We start from the raw sequence: 20090 nt of genomic DNA on the forward strand, positions 1-20090 counted from the left end.
CTCCTATTGGATAATGAGTTGGTCATTATTAAATGATGGCCAACTCATTATCCAATAGGAAGGGGACACCTCACTTGTCCCCCCCTATTGGTCCCATATTTTGGGTCACTGTAGCAAAGCTCTAAAATCATACAAGGATGAAGGAATAGGTGTATCGGCAATTTAATGCCGATGATCAATGATGCGCTAGTTTAGATGTGTTGAAAACGTTATTAGTGATTATAATTACTGTATTTTCAATTCCACCAATGCTAACTGCACTGGTTATTGTATAATAATTGTTAATTTAGAATTCACCAAAAAAATCTCCTATAGGGAGCCCTCTGTGGGGATCTATTTCCTTTTTACTCTTTTTCGTTGCCTACGTGGCGTGCGGTGTGAAGAACCAGTCAGCATTGCCGACAGCGCGCACCAAGTGCGCGCGGCACCCAATTAATCACCCCATTAATGAAATCTGGGGCCCATACAAAGCTATTGTCAGCAGTGGCGTTGGCAGGCGCACGGAAGACAAATGTGCTAGTGTGAACGGGGCTCAGGAGGGCATCTTCGGAGGTCGAGAAGAGGGAAAGTGTGAACGGGGTTCGGGAGAGAATCTCGGGGCTTTCACGCGGGTTGTAGCTTTTATCATGTGCTGGGCGACAAAGCAAGCGTCACGATGCTTCACGGAGGCTTCAAAGGAGCATGTTAGTTAAACCCGGCCTTCCTGTGGATGCTCATTCGTTTAGGAGCTTTTTATGATGAATGTATACACCTATGCATGTAAATTATTATAAACATTTTCCATGAAAAAATAAATAAAATGAATAAAAACTACAAGTTAGGCTTTCTCTCAAAAACGGCTAAACTTAAACGAGGTTTTGTTAAATTTACCCTAGAACTTTTTTTTTTCTGTTGACAGCAAGAAGAAATATATAATCAATTAATCATGATGTTTTTCCCGTCCATTTTTAAATATACTATGCCAATTATTATATATTTCATCAAAGATATCATCACATTATTGGGAAAACATATTTTTTTTTAAAGTAAAAGGATGGTCTCAAGTAGGGGTGTGTATGGCTCAGATATGATGTTTATCATACCCATATGCACTTAGGAATAACGTGTGTGTGTATATGCGAATATATATACGTATGCAAAATGTATATGAGAAAATCATATAATATAGGAAAAAATATAGTCGCATGATACAAGAGAGTTCGTAAAATGTGTTTATTGTATTTGAAAAGCTAAGATTAGATCTCCTGGTTATTAAAATAGGTCTCAAATCTATTAATTTAAGTATTAAAACAACTACAGTTGTATGATCAACATATATTAAGATATTTCAGACATGGATCCTGATATTTTACTATACAATTGTATTCATAACTATATTCTATTAGCCATAGATATTAGTAGTCATATCTATATTCTAACGGATATGATTATAAATATTTCTGGGGACACGAATATGATTGTGCATCCCTAGTCTCAAGGCTCTCAACCTCTCAAAAACCCCAGCCGACTACTAAAACATATTTTAATTTTCATATTGCTTAATTTAGAAGTTTTTACTCACTCTAAAAGATTTAGCATCATTTCATCTCATCTGAAGTGGTAGAGACTTCTGCATCTGCTGATTTTGATTGCTTGTAATGCTAAATTGAACTAGTTATGCGGCCTTACGAGAAACGACTTTTAGTTTGAGTTGGCGCCTTAAACTTCCTAGTTGACCAAAAAGATTTTTAGACCAAAGGTAACCAAGATGAAGTTTTAATTAACAGTGTGAAAGAGGTTTAATGAGAATCTTTCTCATTAAATAAGTGTGAACTTCCTCTCCTTGGAATCTTAATTTAACTTGTTCCTACGACCAAATACAGAAATTTGAATTTAAGATTGAGTAGTGATAACTACACTATAATTTTTATGCTACTTTTACACTATAAGAGAAAAAGATGCTGAGTCTATTTTCTTTAACTTTTTAAAAAAATTGATGACTCGTCAAAGAAGCTCATATTTCTCTTTGCAGTATAGAAGTAATATACGAGAGAGTAACGTGGTTATCATTATTCTTTGAACTCACAGGAACAGTAAAGGTAATGATTACAGAAATATATTGCCTAATTGGAGAGGATCCATGGCGTGAATGGATTAAAAAAAGGAACGATATATAGTTTAAAAAAATGGGAATGTAAACTCCTATAAGAGTTATAGAAAAACCAAATAAAGGTGGCTTATGATATGTGTCACGTCTTACTTTTCAAAGAGTTCATTTTGCAAACTAGAGCTCAGAGTATAATATGGCCCATTAAATTTTGATAGTTGGTTGTGTTGATGTTAATAATCACACAGATGATATAGTGGGGTGAGATTAAGTAGGGGCCACTAACTTCTCTGAACATCTAGTTTTGGGGTGAGCTGTTCTTCCATGTACTTGTAACAACTCGTAAGAGGTGAACTGTGCAAGTCAGTGATGTACTTGAGTGGAAAAGTGGTGAACTGTGCAAGTTCTCAAGTATAGTAGAGTAGAAAAAAATTCTGAGAAATTACTTGTCTTCTCATTGGGAATAGTCGTCCTTCTTGTAATCATGCAGGAGGGGCATTTTAGTCTTTCCCCATCGAGTCTGAGCTAGTGACTGAGTCAGCGTCGACTTTACGTGCGTCAGCTGTGGAGTGGTCGCGGAATGGACGTTGTCACTTTGACATTAATGAGATGAGATAGGCGGTGCACGAAGCCGACGTAGTCCAATGTGTCATAAATAGTGCTGGGGATAGAGAAATGATGACGTCTGCCAAGCATTTAATGTGATGTCGACGCGCTGTTAGCGGCGGGGGGGGGGGGGGGGGTTGAGGTTGAAGTTGCCTTTTGACTTGTATCAAAGGGTGCCGAGAAGTAACGCCTTTCGAGTCGACTCAGCGAGACGCCAGCTAAGTAACTGGTTGAGTGGATTCATAGGGAGTCACCTTTGATGAGAGGACCGATAAGTATCGCCATTCGAGTCGACCTAGCGAGATGTCAATTCGGCGAGTCGGCTAGGTCGACTCTGACTGTCCTAAGTGTCGAGTTGACTGAATGGTGCGTGACAGGAAATATTCTCCTGTTGTCGGCAAGGGGCCATAATTTGGCAAACACCAAAACATGTATACTCGTATTAAATAATATTATTAATTAGTGTTTTTGTCCTCTGTATCATTCCCAATTATCAATTAGCTTTCCATTTTGAAAAAATTAAAAAAGTATTGAAATACATCTTGCATTCCTTCCCACGTCCTCTTAGGAAAAGCTACACATATTGTTATCCAAATTTTAAAATATTGTTTAACATTTACTTAATTTTATTATTTATATGGTTAATACATATTACTTTTTATGTCCAACTAGAATTAATTAAGTTTTCTAGTCATGTTAGAACGAATGTTAGGATTCTTAATTAAGGTAATATGTGCTTGGACTGTATAGTATAAGTTTTCACAATTTTCTCAAGAAAAGTACCAAGGGTTCAGAGGAGGGATGACATTAATTAATTTATAATCTCTGGACTAAATTTTTTTTAGTACTAGAAACAAGAGAGTACGATGCTTATTTTTTAAATTGCTATAAAAAAAAATATATGAGTGATTAGTGACTTCTCACTTTTATTTTTAGTAGTAGAAAGATACTTTAATGATTGTAGTCTAGTTGTCACTACTGTCAGTACTAGTGAAGGAAACATTAGTTGGATTCACTCTATGGAGGGCAGAAATCCACCTAAAAGTTTTCAGTTTGGAGTGTCTTTCTCTAATATTGATTTTCATGACATTCTCCATGTTAAACAAATTCCTCTTTACAAGACCTTTGAAAAAAATTCGATTTGAATTACATTAGGTTGAGGATGTGGATCTAGGTCCTAACAAACACGGTCACAAGTTTTGGTTGGAGGGGAATTGCCTCTATGTATAAATTGCTTGACCAAAATTGAGAGTTGTTTAGATCTTTCTTATTTGTGCTTAAAACTATTCGGTTAGTTTATTCTTGTTCTTGTTTTTACGGTGTACTCGAGTCAGTAATAATTGAGGGTTTATGACCTACTCAAGTCGGTGATAATTGAGAGTTCTTTAGATGACTGGTTTCAGATAGATTCCACGGTGTTAGGTTAGAGGACTGGTTTCAGATAGATTCCACGGTGTTAGGTTAGATGACTGATTTCGAATTCCAATGTGCGGTCTTTGTAAGCCTACTGAATCGAGTTGTGATTCAGGTGAACCCTGGTCATAGTGAGGAAGCATCTTTATGAGCAAGAAGAGTGGATGTATAATTTTTATCTGAATCACTATAATATATTGCGTGATCTCTGATTTAGATTTTTTTTATTTAATTATTGTTTTCGCTGCATATTTTGTGTTTTAGTGAAAATCTATAGCAAATCTATTCAGCCCCTCCAGCCTTCTAGGCTTGCATCCCAGTTCAAACAGATATGAACACTATTCGCATCAAATCTAAATATATGTAACGTGATTGTGTTCATTAGATTGAATACTAGTTCATGCTCCATGAGATTCATATTTATCTTAGTAGTTTATTTAAGAATACATACTTGCAAATACCACTCCTGTGTGTTCCCCCCATCACTTTGCCGCCTAGCATTTGATAACAATTAACAGTGTTCATAATAGAGATGAAAGTACCCTTATACCCACGTATGTATCTCTTATAGTTATAAAGTATAATGTTAATTCAGATATTATTAAAAAGTACATGAAAGCATCAATGAAAAATATTTGTGAAATGTATAATACATTAAATTATATGTATTATAACTCAAATTTTTTTCTCTATCCACGGCCCTAATTCTAAATCTAAAATGACTCCTATCAAATTCCTAATTTTTGAAGATAAATTCAAAATTTCAAACCCGTAATTCTAATAGTTGAATTTTAGAAGTAATTTCTTCCCCTCCATTCTTTTTTTTTTTTGCTTGGACAAAAATGATAAATATGTTTGGAAGAGAGAAAGAGAACCTTTCAGGACTTTATTTAAAAATAGAAATATCTATGTGATATTAAAAAAATAATTTTTTTACTAAATTGATGCGGGTTTCAGCCACTTTATACAACACTTCCGAGCCTTGAAGGATGAAAAATAATTTAAAAAGTACAGATATCTACTCACATAGAGATGTGTCAGCATTTAATTAAGAAAAATATTGACATTCTATTTGGAGAATGGAGAGTCTTTGCATTTATTATTGATTTTCTTTGGCTTTTTTAGACATTCTATTTGTAGAAGGAATCAACACTACGAGACCTTCGAAGATACATATGTGTACCGTTGAAAGTGACTTGAGTTACATTAGGTTGGGGATGTACGTAGGTGACTACTTAAGGATCACAAAAACCTCTATGTTCAAACCCCCTCGACCGAAATGGCTGATTTTTCAGTCAGCTAACCTCGATCTTCCATACATTGATGCCACATGTAATGATATTGATGATGGCCATGCATGAGGTTATTAATGGCACCATTTGCGTCGGCTTTGGCATGCAAAACTGGTGGCAGGAAACGATTAGAACCCAACATGTCATCTATCGCCATTTGAACTCTAGATTTTAATTAAGGACACGTGATTGAGTTATTTTTATTTTTGAAACAATTCATTCGAGATAGATGAAACCATAAAGAGTGAACTACTAGGTATGAATTAATTGAGGCCCATTTCTAAGTATCTGCGATTCTGTTTTAATTTATACAAAATGTGCTTTTCAGTACTTATGTATTTGACGCAGCGCGGAAATAGTAGTCTCGGAATCCACCAAGAACAATCTTCGAATCCACGAAGAGCTTCGAATTCACGAAGTAAATATTAAAGAAAAAAAATAAAATTTTATTAATTAAAGCTATCCCTCTAGGGCTTATAAGACTCTACTTAAATAGAAAAAGAAACAAGACTTCTACAAGGACTCAAACTTTATCAAAAATAGTAAAAGAATTCCTAAAATATTAAAACTCCTAAAAAGACTCCTTATGACTAGGAAAGTTCACCGATCAAATCTGAGATCAAATCGGATTTGTTTCCTAATCAATACAGACTCCTAAAACATTACTAAAAATAGTAAAAAACGGACAAAAATGAAGATATCTCTCAAACCGTAAGGAATTTGACGAAACGGAGGAAGCGAACTAACGTGTTTTGTTTGGTTGACTTCCTCTCGTCGAAATAGTCGATTTTCATATATAATTCGTCTAATTCCGACGTACTGTTTGAAAGTTATGGTCGTTTCTTCGTAGCAAGTTATTTTTCTTGACCGGGCCCGCGTTTGAGCTTACGATTGTCCCACTTTGACCTAAAAATGTCTGTCGTGTGTTATACATGACTATTGGAGAGAAGGGATTAATCCTTAAATTGACTCTCCTATTAAATAAAATGTGCTTTTTATAAATACGAAATTATCGATCATCGAACCTACGCTCTTTTTCTATCCAAAGCAAAGTCATGGTCACATTCTCATTCAACAAGATCTTTTTGCATCACAATAAGGTCACAGTTCATGTAGCTGTTGATTTGTTATCGTTAGGCTCTTCTCATCAATCTTTTTCATGCTTTGGCCATCATACTCTGAAGTCGAATCAGCAATATACGCTCATCCCCATCCTCATGTGATTATCTTAATATCACCACTAAATAATATTTCTGTTCTATTTGTTAGTTTGGAGGTGGATACCAACCTCCGTCCGGCGAGGAGCTCCGACGAGCTCAGAGATGACGCAGGCGAAGTCGAAGGCGAACCCCCAGGCGAACGCGACCCTCGGTTGATGGCGAACGTGACCCTCAGCGTTGAGCGGCTCGACCCTCGCGTCTGCCGACCTCAGCGTCTGGCGCTCCCACATCCGCGTCCGAGCAACCGCTGGCGACAAGCTGTCGCCAGCCTGTCATCGATTCTCCTATAAAAGAAACCCGATGCCCTAGGGTTTTGTTGGCTTTTTTCTCCCCCGACTTTTCTCTGGCGGCGGCGGAAAACCCCAAAACGCAGCAGCGTTCTTTCTCTCAAATCGCAGCAGCGATTTTAATCCCCAGCCTTCAACAGTGGTTGAGGGGGATTTAAGAAGAGAGAGAAAAGTGAAGAGGGTATTTATTGTGGGTATTAACACTGTAGCTACAGTGTTCTTTAGAGAGATCTCATATTTGATCTGCTCCTAAATTGTAATTTCTTGTTTGATTAATAAGAAATTGACTGTGTGGCTCCTGAGGACGTAGGCAGTTGCCGAACCTCGTAAATCTTGTGTATTGTTCTCTATTCTGCGTTTATGTTGCATTAGGGGTTTAGGCGTTTAATTCCCAACACTATTTTCTCGTCAGAATGGAGTCACAAATTCACAAACATTATAATCAATATGTTAAACCAATCTCTTTTAAAAGTTTGCATTCTTGCTTACCCACCCAATTTCGGTCCGTATTAAAGTTAGGATTAGATTTCATTTAGGGGGATTAGTCATCTAGAACTTAAAACTGGAACTGAGATAATTTGTGAGATAAATTTTTAAGGTGTTAATCATATAGAACTAGAAAATTGGATATTTTTTTATAGTGTTAGTCAAGTAGAACTTTTGTAGAACTAGAACTGTATTATTTTTTTGGTGCGTTAGTCAAGTAGAATTCTACTAGAATTAGAATTGGGATAATTGGTCGTAATTATCCTACAAATTATACTACCTATATATATAACCATAAGTTCTCATCTCTCAAATTATCCCACACATTGGAAAGAATACAATTGGGAAAAAAAATAAAACGCCGCCTCCCTCCCTCTTGGTTAGTTTCTCCACCTAGAAAATTTCTCTGCCATGAAGTCAATCATCTGTTCATTTTTCTGTCTTTACTTTGTTTTTATGATGATTAGATCTTTTATTATTATCTTCAAGATGTATTACTTTATTGATAGCTTTTTGACGTAAAATTACTTTATTATTATTTGTTTGATCTAAGTTTTCTCTCCACAACAGTGGTTTAGGTTAAGAATATAGTGTTGGTGGGTTAGTGCTAAAGATATACGGGCTATTTATGTTTTTTTATAAGTTAGAAAGCAACTTTGAGATCACATTGATGATTAAATTTGAATGGTTAATGGTGATATCTATTATTATTAAATCGGCTCAGTAAACTGATTGGGATATTTATAGTTCATCTATCGGTCATCTGTTTAGCGGTCATAGATGATTCCTGTGTACATTTCATTTATTTGCTGATTTGGTTTCAGCGATCATGATGAGATTGGTCCAAAGGGTTAATGGATGAAAAATGATTATTTTTCTTTCTTTATGATGTTATGAGATTTGAACTTCGACATTTATGATCCTTCACTAGAAGCTCCACGAAATGTTGCTGATGCAGACGATGACTCCGATAAAGAAGACGAGTTACAGACTCAACGAGTAGCTGTAGGAGCTTGAAAAAATTCTATGGCAGATGCCATGTGGGATGATAGAAGCCATGTGGAATAATGGAAGTCAAGTCACTCTAGGGATTTAGATTTTTATTTATTTATAAATTATTTTATTATTTGAGATGAATAGTGATACTTTATTGCATTATATTTTATAGTTATTACTAGAATTTGCTTATCAATATTATATTATTTTTAATATACAATTATTAACAATAGTAATTTATACCCACCATTACCCCCACTAAATTATCCTACCAAATTATGTAACTTCATAATATTATCCATCATTATCCCACCAAATTATCCTACCAAATTATCCCAATTTAAGAATTACCCATCATTGTTCCACTAAATTATCCCAGTGTTAAAAAATTATCCCACTTTACTAATTATCTTAGTTCTACTTAAAAAGTTCTAGGTGACTAACCCCCCTTAGGAATTTCCAGAAATAAACATGTATGTCAAGAAAAGAAAAGAAAAAAAGAGTTAGGTTGTGAGACACTGAACTATCAGAGCAATTTAAAGTAACAAACATATGCTTTTCTTGCCTCATAAATTTTCAAATAAGAACACAGTTCTATTTTCATATGTAATATTTTGGGAAAATTGTGCCAATGCCTCAAAAGCAATATCTTCATGTGCTGTAACCCCTTCACTTTTTTCCATGTGGTTCAACCCTAAAAAGTATCACATCATGTGCTGCAGACCTCTTTTAGCAATTATTACCCACCAACTAAGCATAGAGAGAGCATAAAAAGTACAAAACCGTAAAATACTCTTACCTCATCTATTTTTTCATGTTAGGTCTAATGAGAGTTCATGTTAGGTCCAATTTCATGTTAGGTCTAATGAGAGTTCATATTAGGTCTAATTTCATGTTAGGTCTAATGAGAGTTCATGTTAGGTCTAATTTCATGTTATGTCTAATAATAGTTCATGTTAGGTCTAATTTCATGTTATGTCTAATAATAGTTCATGTTAGGTCTAATAATAGCTAATAATAGCTCACATTAGGTCTAATTTTAGTTCATGTTAGGTCTAATTTCAGTTCATATTAAGTCTAATAATAGTTTATGTTAAGTCTAATAATAGTTCATGTTAGGTCTAATTTTAGTTCATGTTAGGTCTAATAATAGTTCATGTTAAGTCTAATTTTAATTAATGTTATGCCTAATAATAGTTCATGTTAGGTCTAATAATAGTTCATATTAGGTCTAATTTCATGTTAAGTCTAATAATAGTTCATGTTAGGTCTAATTTCAGTTCATGTTAAGTCTAATAATAGTTCATGTTAGATCTAATTTCATGTTAAGTCTAACTCGATTCTTGTTAAGTCTAAATTCAGTTCATGTTAAGTCTAATAACAGTTCATGTTAGGTCTAATTTACTTCATATTAAATTCCTTTTAAGTCTAATTTCCTTCATGTTAAGTCTAATTTTTAATATTTTATTTACATAACATGAACTATTATTAGACTTAACATGAAGTATTATTAGACTTAACACGAACTATTATTAGACCTAACATGAACTATTATTAGACATAACATGAACTGAAATTAGACTTACATGAACTATTATTAGACTTAATATGGACTGAAATTAGACCTAACATGAACTCTCATTAGACCTAATAGGAAAGAATAGCGGAGATAAGGGCATTTTGGGGGTTTTACTTTTTATCCTCTCTCTACGCTTAGTTGGCGGGTATTAATAATTGCTAAAAGAGAGCTGCAGCACATGATGTGATATTTTTTGGGGCTAAATCACATGAGAAAAAAAATAAAGAGACTGCAGCACATGAAGATATTGCTTTTGGGAACTTAACACAATTTTCACTAATATTTTAGTAAAACATTAATCCTCTGTTTTCTTTATAACTGGAAAATGAATATGCAGACTTCCATCTTAAGTCCAACCTGAAACTGAAGCTGATGATTCTATCATTCTTCCATTAGGTACAAATTTAGACACAACCCGTACCTAAAAGTTAAGTGGAGAAAGTATGTATACTGAACGACTTCATCTAACTAATCCTCAAGTTAAACTAATGATAATATAACTACGGATATGTAGTTTGGCCTATAAAATTCCACGTCTTTTAAAACTTCAATGTAGGTAGGTCGAGGAGTTGAAAAAGTCGGTCTCCAGGGGAATAGTTCTTGTAGGGTAGATTCTTAGAAACATACAAATTATTAGTAAAAGGGTTAGTTGCAGATAGACCCTATCATATCCGCTGATTCGAATTTACTTCCCCACTGCTTTTGCTTTTGCATACTTGCACCCTGAGTGAATTTTCTTGGCTATTTTATGGTCAGAAAAAGAGAAAATTGCCGGTTTTCTTTTTTTTAATAGCTCTTTCACTCCTAGAATTTGCAGTACATTTAGCAGTACTTCTCTCTTTTGAGCCCCCCCACCCCCCTGTCAAATCAAATCTCTTACCTCAAAAAAATAGTCAAACAAAAGAACACTTGAAAATAGATGAAATTAGTTCTGACCTAGTTTTAAAGAGTTGTCAGACACATCGTCAGGATCTAAGTAGCGCAAACTATGCTTGATCATCCGGCAATTTGTATTTCTAATCTATTCATCATGCCAAGCTCATCTAATTATAAATTTTCGGGGAAAACGAGACTGTAATAATCATCCACCAAAATGCCCAAATGAGAACTACATACATACATATGAAGCGTCTAATCTGTATGGATATGTAACTAGTCATCTGAGCAAAGGACAATGAGCTAAAAACTACATCTCCGTCAAAAAGAATACATAAATTATCAAAAATAAAATGAAGTAAATAAAACAAAAAATCCATACTACCATCACGACCACCACCAATTCTACTCAGATACCTCAGGTATACTCTTCAAACTTGGCCTCCAGTGATTACTATGTTCTTGATTCATGATTTCCCTCAATAATACTCGCTCAATGCTCAAACCTTTCCTCGATAATTCTTCAAGTTGTTTCTTGGTGATCTTAATCCTCACTTGATCATTCAAAATGATAGGTTGTCTTGCTACAGATGGCTCCTTTCTCTTCGAATACTCTCTAAAACTTGTTGATGTAGTTTCATAATAATCGCAGTCTTCATCGTCATCGTCGACCCATGTTGAGACTCGTTGGAGCTTCAAGCAATTACCCATTTCTAGTCTTAATCTGCTCCTTTCTTTCCCCTTATAAAAAGCCTTGAAGGCTTTCTTTAAAAAAAAGCTTAGACTAGTATGGTAAAATTCACTTACTACTGAATACATGAGATATATTGCAGGCGGAATAAAAAAGCTTAGACTAGTATGGTAAAATTCACTTACTACTGAATACATGAGATATATTGCAGGCGGAATATAGGATGAGGAGAGGATGTTGTTGTCACTCATCACTACGGATCCCTGCTAATAACAATTGAAGTCTAGCTTCTAAATCGGAGAGATCAAGAGTATCAAACTACAAAGTTTATGAGCTGACACTCAGCTCATAGCCTCTAAAATAATCGAGGCTTTTTTTAGAACAATGGTACTCTAAATTGTTGGATCTGAGATATAAGCCTAGAAGGGCGTGAATAGGATTGCCTATTATTTTTCAATAGCATAAATAATATGCAGCCGAAATTAAACAGACAATTATAAAACAATAAGTAATGCAATAATCACATGAATAATCACTACCAGAACACATGAGAATTTTACAGTGGTTCCAATAAACAATCCTACATCCACTCTTCCTTCTCGCGAGTGATTTCCTCACAACATGAAAGTTCTCCTGAAACACAAACCTGATACAATATGCTTACAATACTGAAATCCTAGTTTATCCTAAACTAGTCGTCTAACCTAAACTCTTCATACACAAGTATCATTTGCCATAACTAGCGACCAATTCCTCAATTATCCCCAGCTGGAGTGCGCCTTAAATCCTCAATTCACCTCGGCTTAAGTATGCATAAAATAAGTTTAATACAAATAAACAGATAACAATTAAGTGCAAACTAGAATGATCTTACAGTCTTTTTATTAGGATTATTCTCCAAAAGATTGAAGCGTATATCTAGATGAATGATGATGAGATTGAGATCCTAAGACAGCACTCCTCGAATGGTAGATAATCAGATGATGAATAACGACAACAAGGATACTTCTGAAAAGTCTGAGCAAGATCTTTTCTCCTAGATTGAAAATCTCTCTCTCTCTCTCTCTCTCTCTCTCTCTCTCTCTCTCTCTCTCTCTCTCTCTCTCATTTTGGCCAGAAGCCTCTCTAAAAATCGCGAGGAAAGATTAAAAAATCACAAATCTTGCGATCCACCATCAATGGTCGAACTTCACCAAAGATGTTCAAGTTATCACCATCAATGATTTTCATCTATGGATATTTTCATCATCAATGATCTCTTCAATCATCAATATTCAATAGTTCAGTGAAGAGCTTTTTGAAAAGTTATTATAACAACGATTTTAATAGCCGAGTCAAAAATTATGACTAGTGCAAATTTCATCCCCAGTGTATGTTGTCAGCCTACTTCTAATTGTTTCGATGTTGTTTCGCTAACACATTCATGCCTCGAGCAATACATCTTCTAATTGAGTTATATTTGTTTCTGTAGATTCGTGACAAAGAGATGGGCACTTGGATATTGTAGGCATCGAAAATTGCCTATAGGTCTCCACGAACAGCTCAGTGTTAAGAAATGACGATGAACGTCACCATCTGGTTCACAGAAGCTGGATTGATGTCGGTAAACGCTTGAAGTAAACCGACGAACTACGTGAAACAACGGAACTTCGGAATGATGAAGATATGAACCGATCGGGAACCTCGTATCGTTCACAAACGGTGAAATACCCTTCGTGTCTCATTTATTCCACGGATGATTTAATCATTGGAGCTTATAGAACTCCCCGTCGGCTTTCCAACGCACTTTGAATCACTCAAATCCGAGTTCGGACGAAGAATTTACAGCGGAAACAATCAAACAGGCATAACACGGCGTCTCAGCTTGAATGAGACACCCCGAGGTGTCTCGGCCCACCCGAGACACCCTAGGGTGTCTCGGCCCAGTTTGAGACACCCTGGGGTGTCTCCAACGCAGAAGTGGCTTTTTAGGTGGTTTTAACCGCCCGGACGTCCGTAAAACCTATAAATAGAGCCCCCGGGTCCTCATTTTTCCAGATCTGGAATCTTGGAAGATTAGGCGAAGCCCTGCCGGATTGAAGACTGAAGGTGCACGGATTTCAGAGAGGAGGAGGAGAGATCGGATCGAGTTCTTCAACGCAAGAGAGAGATTCGTCAGATCTACAGTTTCCCGGATCCGTTCCTTAGGATTATCCCGTTGCGGTAATCTTAAGAAGAGTGATTATCTCGCTTCGCCGAGATAAGAGCTACAGTTTAACTTTTTATTTCATTCGAGTTTATTGTAACGACTAAAGTTGTAATAGATTCGATAGCAATGAAAACATCAACTTTCACCGCAAACAGATGTGCTCTAACATGATTTTCACTTTTGATGTTTTTTTGGAATTAGCTGCGATTAAGTTATCGTCTTGCTCTCTACACTTCCGAGCTTGATTCTAGTTTCTTGTAACCTATATATAATATCGCAAACAAATACTAGGCTTCAAAGTATGTTATTAATCAAACTAAGTCCATTGTAGGGACACAGTCCTAGCACAAACCCCAAGTATCGTTAATAAGTATTTAATGAAACATCTGCAAATATAGAAACAAAATCCTCCAAAATTTTAATTAAGACTTACAGGGCCAGCATATTCTTAATTTAGGGGGGAAACTATTCATAGTAATTTTATTTTAAGTCAACAAGAGCCGCTGACAATTAATTTCTATATATTAGAAATGTTATTGGTCTATTTAAACTGAGCGTATTTACTAATTCATGTTATGCCTAATAATAGTTCATGTTAGGTCTAATAATAATTCATGTTAGGTCTAATTTCATGTTAAGTCTAATAATAGTTCATGTTATGTCTAATTTCAGTTCATGATATATCTAATAATAGTTCATGTTAGGTCTAATTTCATGAGTCTAAATTCAGTTCATGTTAAGTCTAAATTCAGTTCATGTTAAGTCTAATAACAGTTCATATTAGGTCTAATTTACTTCATATTAAATTCCTTTTAAGTCTAATTTCCTTCATGTTAAGTCTAATTTTTAATATTTTATTTACATAACATGAACTATTATTAGACCTAACATGAACTATTATTAGACCTAACATGAACTATTATTAGACTTACATGAACTATTATTAGACTTAATATGAACTGAAATTAGACCTAACATGAACTCTCATTAGACCTAACAGGAAAGAACAGCGGAGGTAAGGGTATTTTGGGGTTTTTACTTTTTATCATCTCTCTACGCTTAGTTGGCGGGTAATAATTGCTAAAAGAGAGCTGCAACACATGATGTGACACTTTTTGGGGCTGAATCACATGAGAAAAAAGTGAAGAGGCTGCAGCACATGAAGATATTGCTTTTGGGATCTTGACACAATTTTCAATAATATTTTAGTAAAACATTAATCCTCTGTTTTCTTTATAACTGGAAAATGAATATGCAGACTTCCATCTTAAGTCCAACCTGAAACTGAAGCTGATGATTCTATCATTCTTCCATTAGGTACAAATTTAGACACAACCCGTACCTAAAAGTTAAGTGGAGAAAGTATGTATACTGAACGACTTCATCTAACTAATCCTCAAGTTAAACTAATGATAATATAACTGCGGATATGTAGTTTGGCCTATAAAAATTCCACGTCTTTTAAAACTTCAATGTAGGTAGGTCGAGGAGTTGAAAAAGTCGGTCTCCAGGGGAATTGTTCTTGTAGGGTAGATTCTTAGAAACATACAAATTATTAGTAAAAGGGTTAGTTGCAGATAGACCCTATCATATCCGCTGATTCGAATTTACTTCCCCACTGCTTTTGCTTTTGCATACTTACACCCTGAGTGAATTTTCTTGGCTATTTTATGCTCAGAAAAAGAGAAAATTGCCGGTTTTCTTTTTTTTTTAATAGCTCTTTCACTCCTAGAATTTGCAGTACATTTAGCAGTACTTCTCTCTTTTTAGCCCCCCACCCCCCCTGTCAAATCAAATCTCTTACCTCAAAAAAATAGTCAAACAAAAGAACACTTGAAAATAGATGGAATTAGTTCTGACCTAGTTTTAAAGAGTTGCCAGACACATCGTCGGGATCTAAGTAGCGCAAACTATGCTTGATCATCCGACAATTTGTATTTCTAATCTATTCGTCATGCCAAGCTCATCTAATTTTAAATTTTCGGGGAAAACGAGACTGTAATAATCATCCACCAAAATGCCCAAATGAGAACTACATACATATATATGAAGCGTCTAATCTGTATGGATATGTAACTAGTCACCTGAGCAAAGGACAATGAGCTAAAAACTACATCTCCGTCAAAAAGAATACATAAACTATCAAAAATAAAATGAAGTAAATAAAACAAAAAATCCATACTACCATCACGACCACCACCAATTCTACTCAGATACCTCAGGTATACTCTTCAAACTTGGCCTCCAGTGATTACTATGTTCTTGATTCATGATTTCCCTCAATAATACTCGCTCAATGCTCAAACCTTTCCTCGATAATTCTTCAAGTTGTTTCTTGGTGATCTTAATCCTCACTTGATCATTCAAAATGATAGGTTGTCTTGCTACAGATGGCTCCTTTCTCTTCGAATACTCTCTAAAACTTGTTGATGTAGTTTCATAATAATCGCAGTCTTCATCGTCATCGTCGACCCATGTTGAGACTCGTTGGAGCTTCAAGCAATTACCCATTTCTAGTCTTAATCTGCTCCTTTCTTTCCCCTTAGTTATTTGCTTTGTAATAATTGGTAAGTTTTGAGGAATAGTTGAAGGCTAGCTTTATAGAGAGAGAGGGAAGAGAACAAGTCAGCAATCAAATTGACACGTAGGATTAAATGTCATGATCGGTAAATAGTTAGAGAGAAGCAGTCAGCGACCTCTGTTGATCTCTCTTTGCTGAGTCACCGACGTGTAATGAAATTTGAGCCAATGGAACGATTTAGCGGAGCCATATGATCTAAATTCAAGGCTAGGAGGCTAAAGTAGGTGATAATGTTACATCATCTCTCTTCTAGTTAAACTTACAATTGAAATTGTTCATTTACGTAATTAAGTTATAATATTTTGATTGTTTTTGGGGAAAATTCAAATTCAAACCGTTCACGGGTTGTTTCATGAAGACGGTGATTATAGATTAATATTGTGCAAAACTAGCTCTAAAGGCCAAGTTAGCCATCCACAATGTGTGAATGGGAAATGGGAGGGAATTTTTGTGGATGGTTGAATGTGAACGGGGTTCACTTTGGAATCTTTAATTAGTTCCCAAGTCCATGTTAAGGGTAGAATTCACATAACAATTGTTGATGTCAATTATCAAATAAGAAAATTTAGTGTAAAATTTTTAGTGTGTTAGAGGTCCTCAATCTTTTTTGATGGTTGGTTATGGAGCAGAGGATCCAGTCCTGCAGATAAACAACACGTGAGAAGATCAGAGTTGAGACCTCTGATGGTTCCTCCGACGATCAAATCAGTAGTGAGTTTGAGTTGAGAAAAATGTATGATATATCGTGTTTAGTTGCAAAAGATTCCTTACCCCCCGTGTAGTAGATAGTGTCCCTATTTATAGCAGATTTAGGAGGGTAATTTTGTAATTTCGGACGAGTCCAATCAGGCAGCTTAGTCGGCAGATACTTTACAAGTGTCTGGTGCAGATGGTGTGAGTCACCTATACGATTAATGCAATGGTGACAATGGAAGCATGATGCTGACATGGTCCGATGAGTCATTAATAATTTTTGGGCTGAAATAATGATGATTCTAACTATGCATTCAATGTGATGGTGATCGACTGTCGACGGGAAATTCGAGGACAAACCGCCTCTCGTCTCGGCCTTGCAAGAGGGCAAATAAATAATGTTTTTTATTTGGCCATCTTATATTCAAAAGTTCTCGACGCGGGCTTGTAGAATGAAGAGGCGTGGGGTCAACCCTAAAGGCGGGTTTCGAGTAAAGACGTCTTTCGATTCGTCCCCATTTGGGAAGGGTTGAGTGTTGACATCACTCGAGTCGTCCTGCATAGGATGGGGTTGATTGGTATTTAGTTAATATGGGACACATGTCGGCTCCTGTAGGAGGATTAACACTTAGTCATTTCTATGATATAACAATAATCATCCTAAACTTTTAGCCATTATCAAATATTCCCCGTAATTAACCGCCTAAACTTTGGCGCTTTTGCATAATCCCCAAAACTATGATTTTTTTGCCATGTACTGCGTGTCATTTTTTCAATGAACCCTGTGCATCAGTGCATGATACCCCTATTTTCAATATATCCCCCAAATTTGCAATGTCGTTTTAAAAAAAATCCCAAAAACATTATGACTTTTACTACGGATAAACCAATAACGGATATGAAACTCATTGCGGAGATATCATATTCTAATGACGTTTGTTCAGTAAATTAATAAATAATAAGCCAATACAATTGATACGCATAATCAATGGTAAAAATTCTCTACAATCAAGGTGTATAGAATCTTTGGCTGTTTGAAACAATTCTCCATTATAACCATCTCTTTTAATATTTACATATTTTAAAACGGTAAGGATTCTCTACATTCTTGATTGTAGAGAGCCTCTACAATTGGTTACATGAGCGAATAACATTGGTTCATCTAGGAGGCCCCATTAATTAAAAAACATTTATATAAATTATATAACGATATCATCCATAGGGTCCATTGAGTGAAAATATGTCATTAATGAGTTGTGAAGATTCTCTACAATCAAGAATGTAAAGAATCTCTACCCCATAGGAAGGGGACACCTCATTTGTCCCACCTATTGGTCCCATATTTTGGGTCCCTGTAGCAAAGCTCTTTCAAAAGAAAATTTCCGGCCCCGTTTGGCAAAGGGTTAATGAAGAGGGGTTAAAGAGAAGGATTAATGTACTTAGCCCATTTGATAATCCGAAGGACTAAATTATTAACCCGTTAAATAGGTTTTATTTTAGCCTTTATGATCAGTTTTAGTGTTTGGGAATAACAATGATTTTGACTATTTTCTTTATAATTAGAAGGGTTAACTCTTATTCCATCTAAATAGGAGTATTAGTAAACCCCTCATTTTGAGGGGTTAACTCATTTTAACCCCTCTAGAGTGGTTAACTTAACCCTTCTATATTTTTTATGTTTGGCAAATTATGGAGGGTTAACTCACTTTAACCCTTATATAGATTTGTTGTGTTTGGCAGGTTAAGAAGGGGTTAAGTCTCTTTAACCCCTCACTTAACCCTTTGCCAAACGGTACCTTAGGGACCCAAAATATGGGACCAATAGGTGGGACAAGTGAGGTGTCCTCCTCCTATTGAAGTATGTCCAAATCCCTAAATTAAAGTTGATCAAATGTATTGAAGGAAGGATTGACTCAAAAAATGAGGCCCTAACCACCGCCATAACCTTCATGAAAGTGTTATTTGAGTCTGGGTCAATTACGAAGTCCACGTCTAGTTAATATGACCGGATCATGAGATCAAGGCCTCAAAATTAGTTCTACAATCTACAAATATGACCGATTCAAATGAAGCAGTCAATTACAACGTTCAGCATAAACTTAGAGGATGTGTATGCTTGACTCTTACTAGGAAAACATCCAGTTCTATCACTTCCAAATATTGAAAGCGTGCATTGACTTCACATAATGTGCAATCCCGGATCTTGAGTAATAGGACAAAAAAATATAATTATTATTATTGTTATAAAAAGCCTTGAAGCCTTTCTTTAAAAAAAAAGTAAAAAATAGGGCGAGAAACCCATTCAAAAGTATATATATTAATAAGAGTAAAAAGCTTAGACTAGTATGGTAAAATTCACTTACTACTGAATACATGAGATATATTGCAGGCGGAATATAGGATGAGGAGAGGATGTTGTTGTCACTCATCACTACGGATCCCTGCTAATAACAATTGAAGTCTAGCTTCTAAATCGGAGAGATCAAGAGTATCAAACTACAAAGTTTATGAGCTGACACTCAGCTCATAGCCTCTAAAATAAACGAGGCTTTTTTTAGAACAATGGTACTCTAAATTGTTGGATATGAGATATAAGCCTAGAAGGGCGTGAATAGGATTGCCTATTATTTTTCAATAGCATAAATAATATGCAGCCGAAATTAAACAGACAATTATAAAACAATAAGTAATGCAATAATCACATGAATAATCACTACCAGAACACATGAGAATTTTACAGTGGTTCCAATAAACAATCCTACATCCACTCTTCCTTCTCGCGAGTGATTTCCTCACAACATGAAAGTTCTCCTGAAACACAAACCTGATACAATATGCTTACAATACTGAAATCCTAGTTTATCCTAAACTAGTCGTCTAACCTAAACTCCTCATATATACACAAGTATCATTTGCCATAACTAGCGACCAATTCCTCAATCATCCCCAGCTGGAGTGCGCCTTAAATCCTCAATTCACCTCGGCTTAAGTATGCATAAAATAAGTTTAATACAAATAAACAGATAACAATTAAGTGCAAACTAGAAGGATCTTACAGTCTTTTTATTAGGATCATTCTCCAAAAGATTGAAGCGT

At 35.5% G+C, this 20090-nt stretch overlaps 2 protein-coding genes across 2 annotated transcripts; both read right to left on the bottom strand.

Moving 5' to 3' along the window:
* Positions 11247-11552, bottom strand: LOC109834826. Its single transcript, XM_020402841.1, has one exon. It carries the CDS (start codon positions 11550-11552, stop codon positions 11247-11249), a length of 306 nt encoding a protein of 101 aa, XP_020258430.1.
* On the bottom strand, positions 15926-16231 carry LOC109834827. Its single transcript, XM_020402842.1, has one exon. It carries the CDS (start codon positions 16229-16231, stop codon positions 15926-15928), a length of 306 nt encoding a protein of 101 aa, XP_020258431.1.

Source organism: Asparagus officinalis, chromosome 3 (genome assembly GCF_001876935.1).
Source record: "Asparagus officinalis chromosome 3, Aspof.V1, whole genome shotgun sequence".
NCBI lineage: Eukaryota > Viridiplantae > Streptophyta > Magnoliopsida > Asparagales > Asparagaceae > Asparagus > Asparagus officinalis.

What these genes read in the sequence shown, in the direction of transcription:
- LOC109834826 (XM_020402841.1), bottom strand. Translation starts at nt 11,552, where the DNA reads ATGGGTAATTGCTTGAAGCTCCAACGAGTCTCAACATGGGTCGACGAT.
- LOC109834827 (XM_020402842.1), bottom strand. Translation starts at nt 16,231, where the DNA reads ATGGGTAATTGCTTGAAGCTCCAACGAGTCTCAACATGGGTCGACGAT.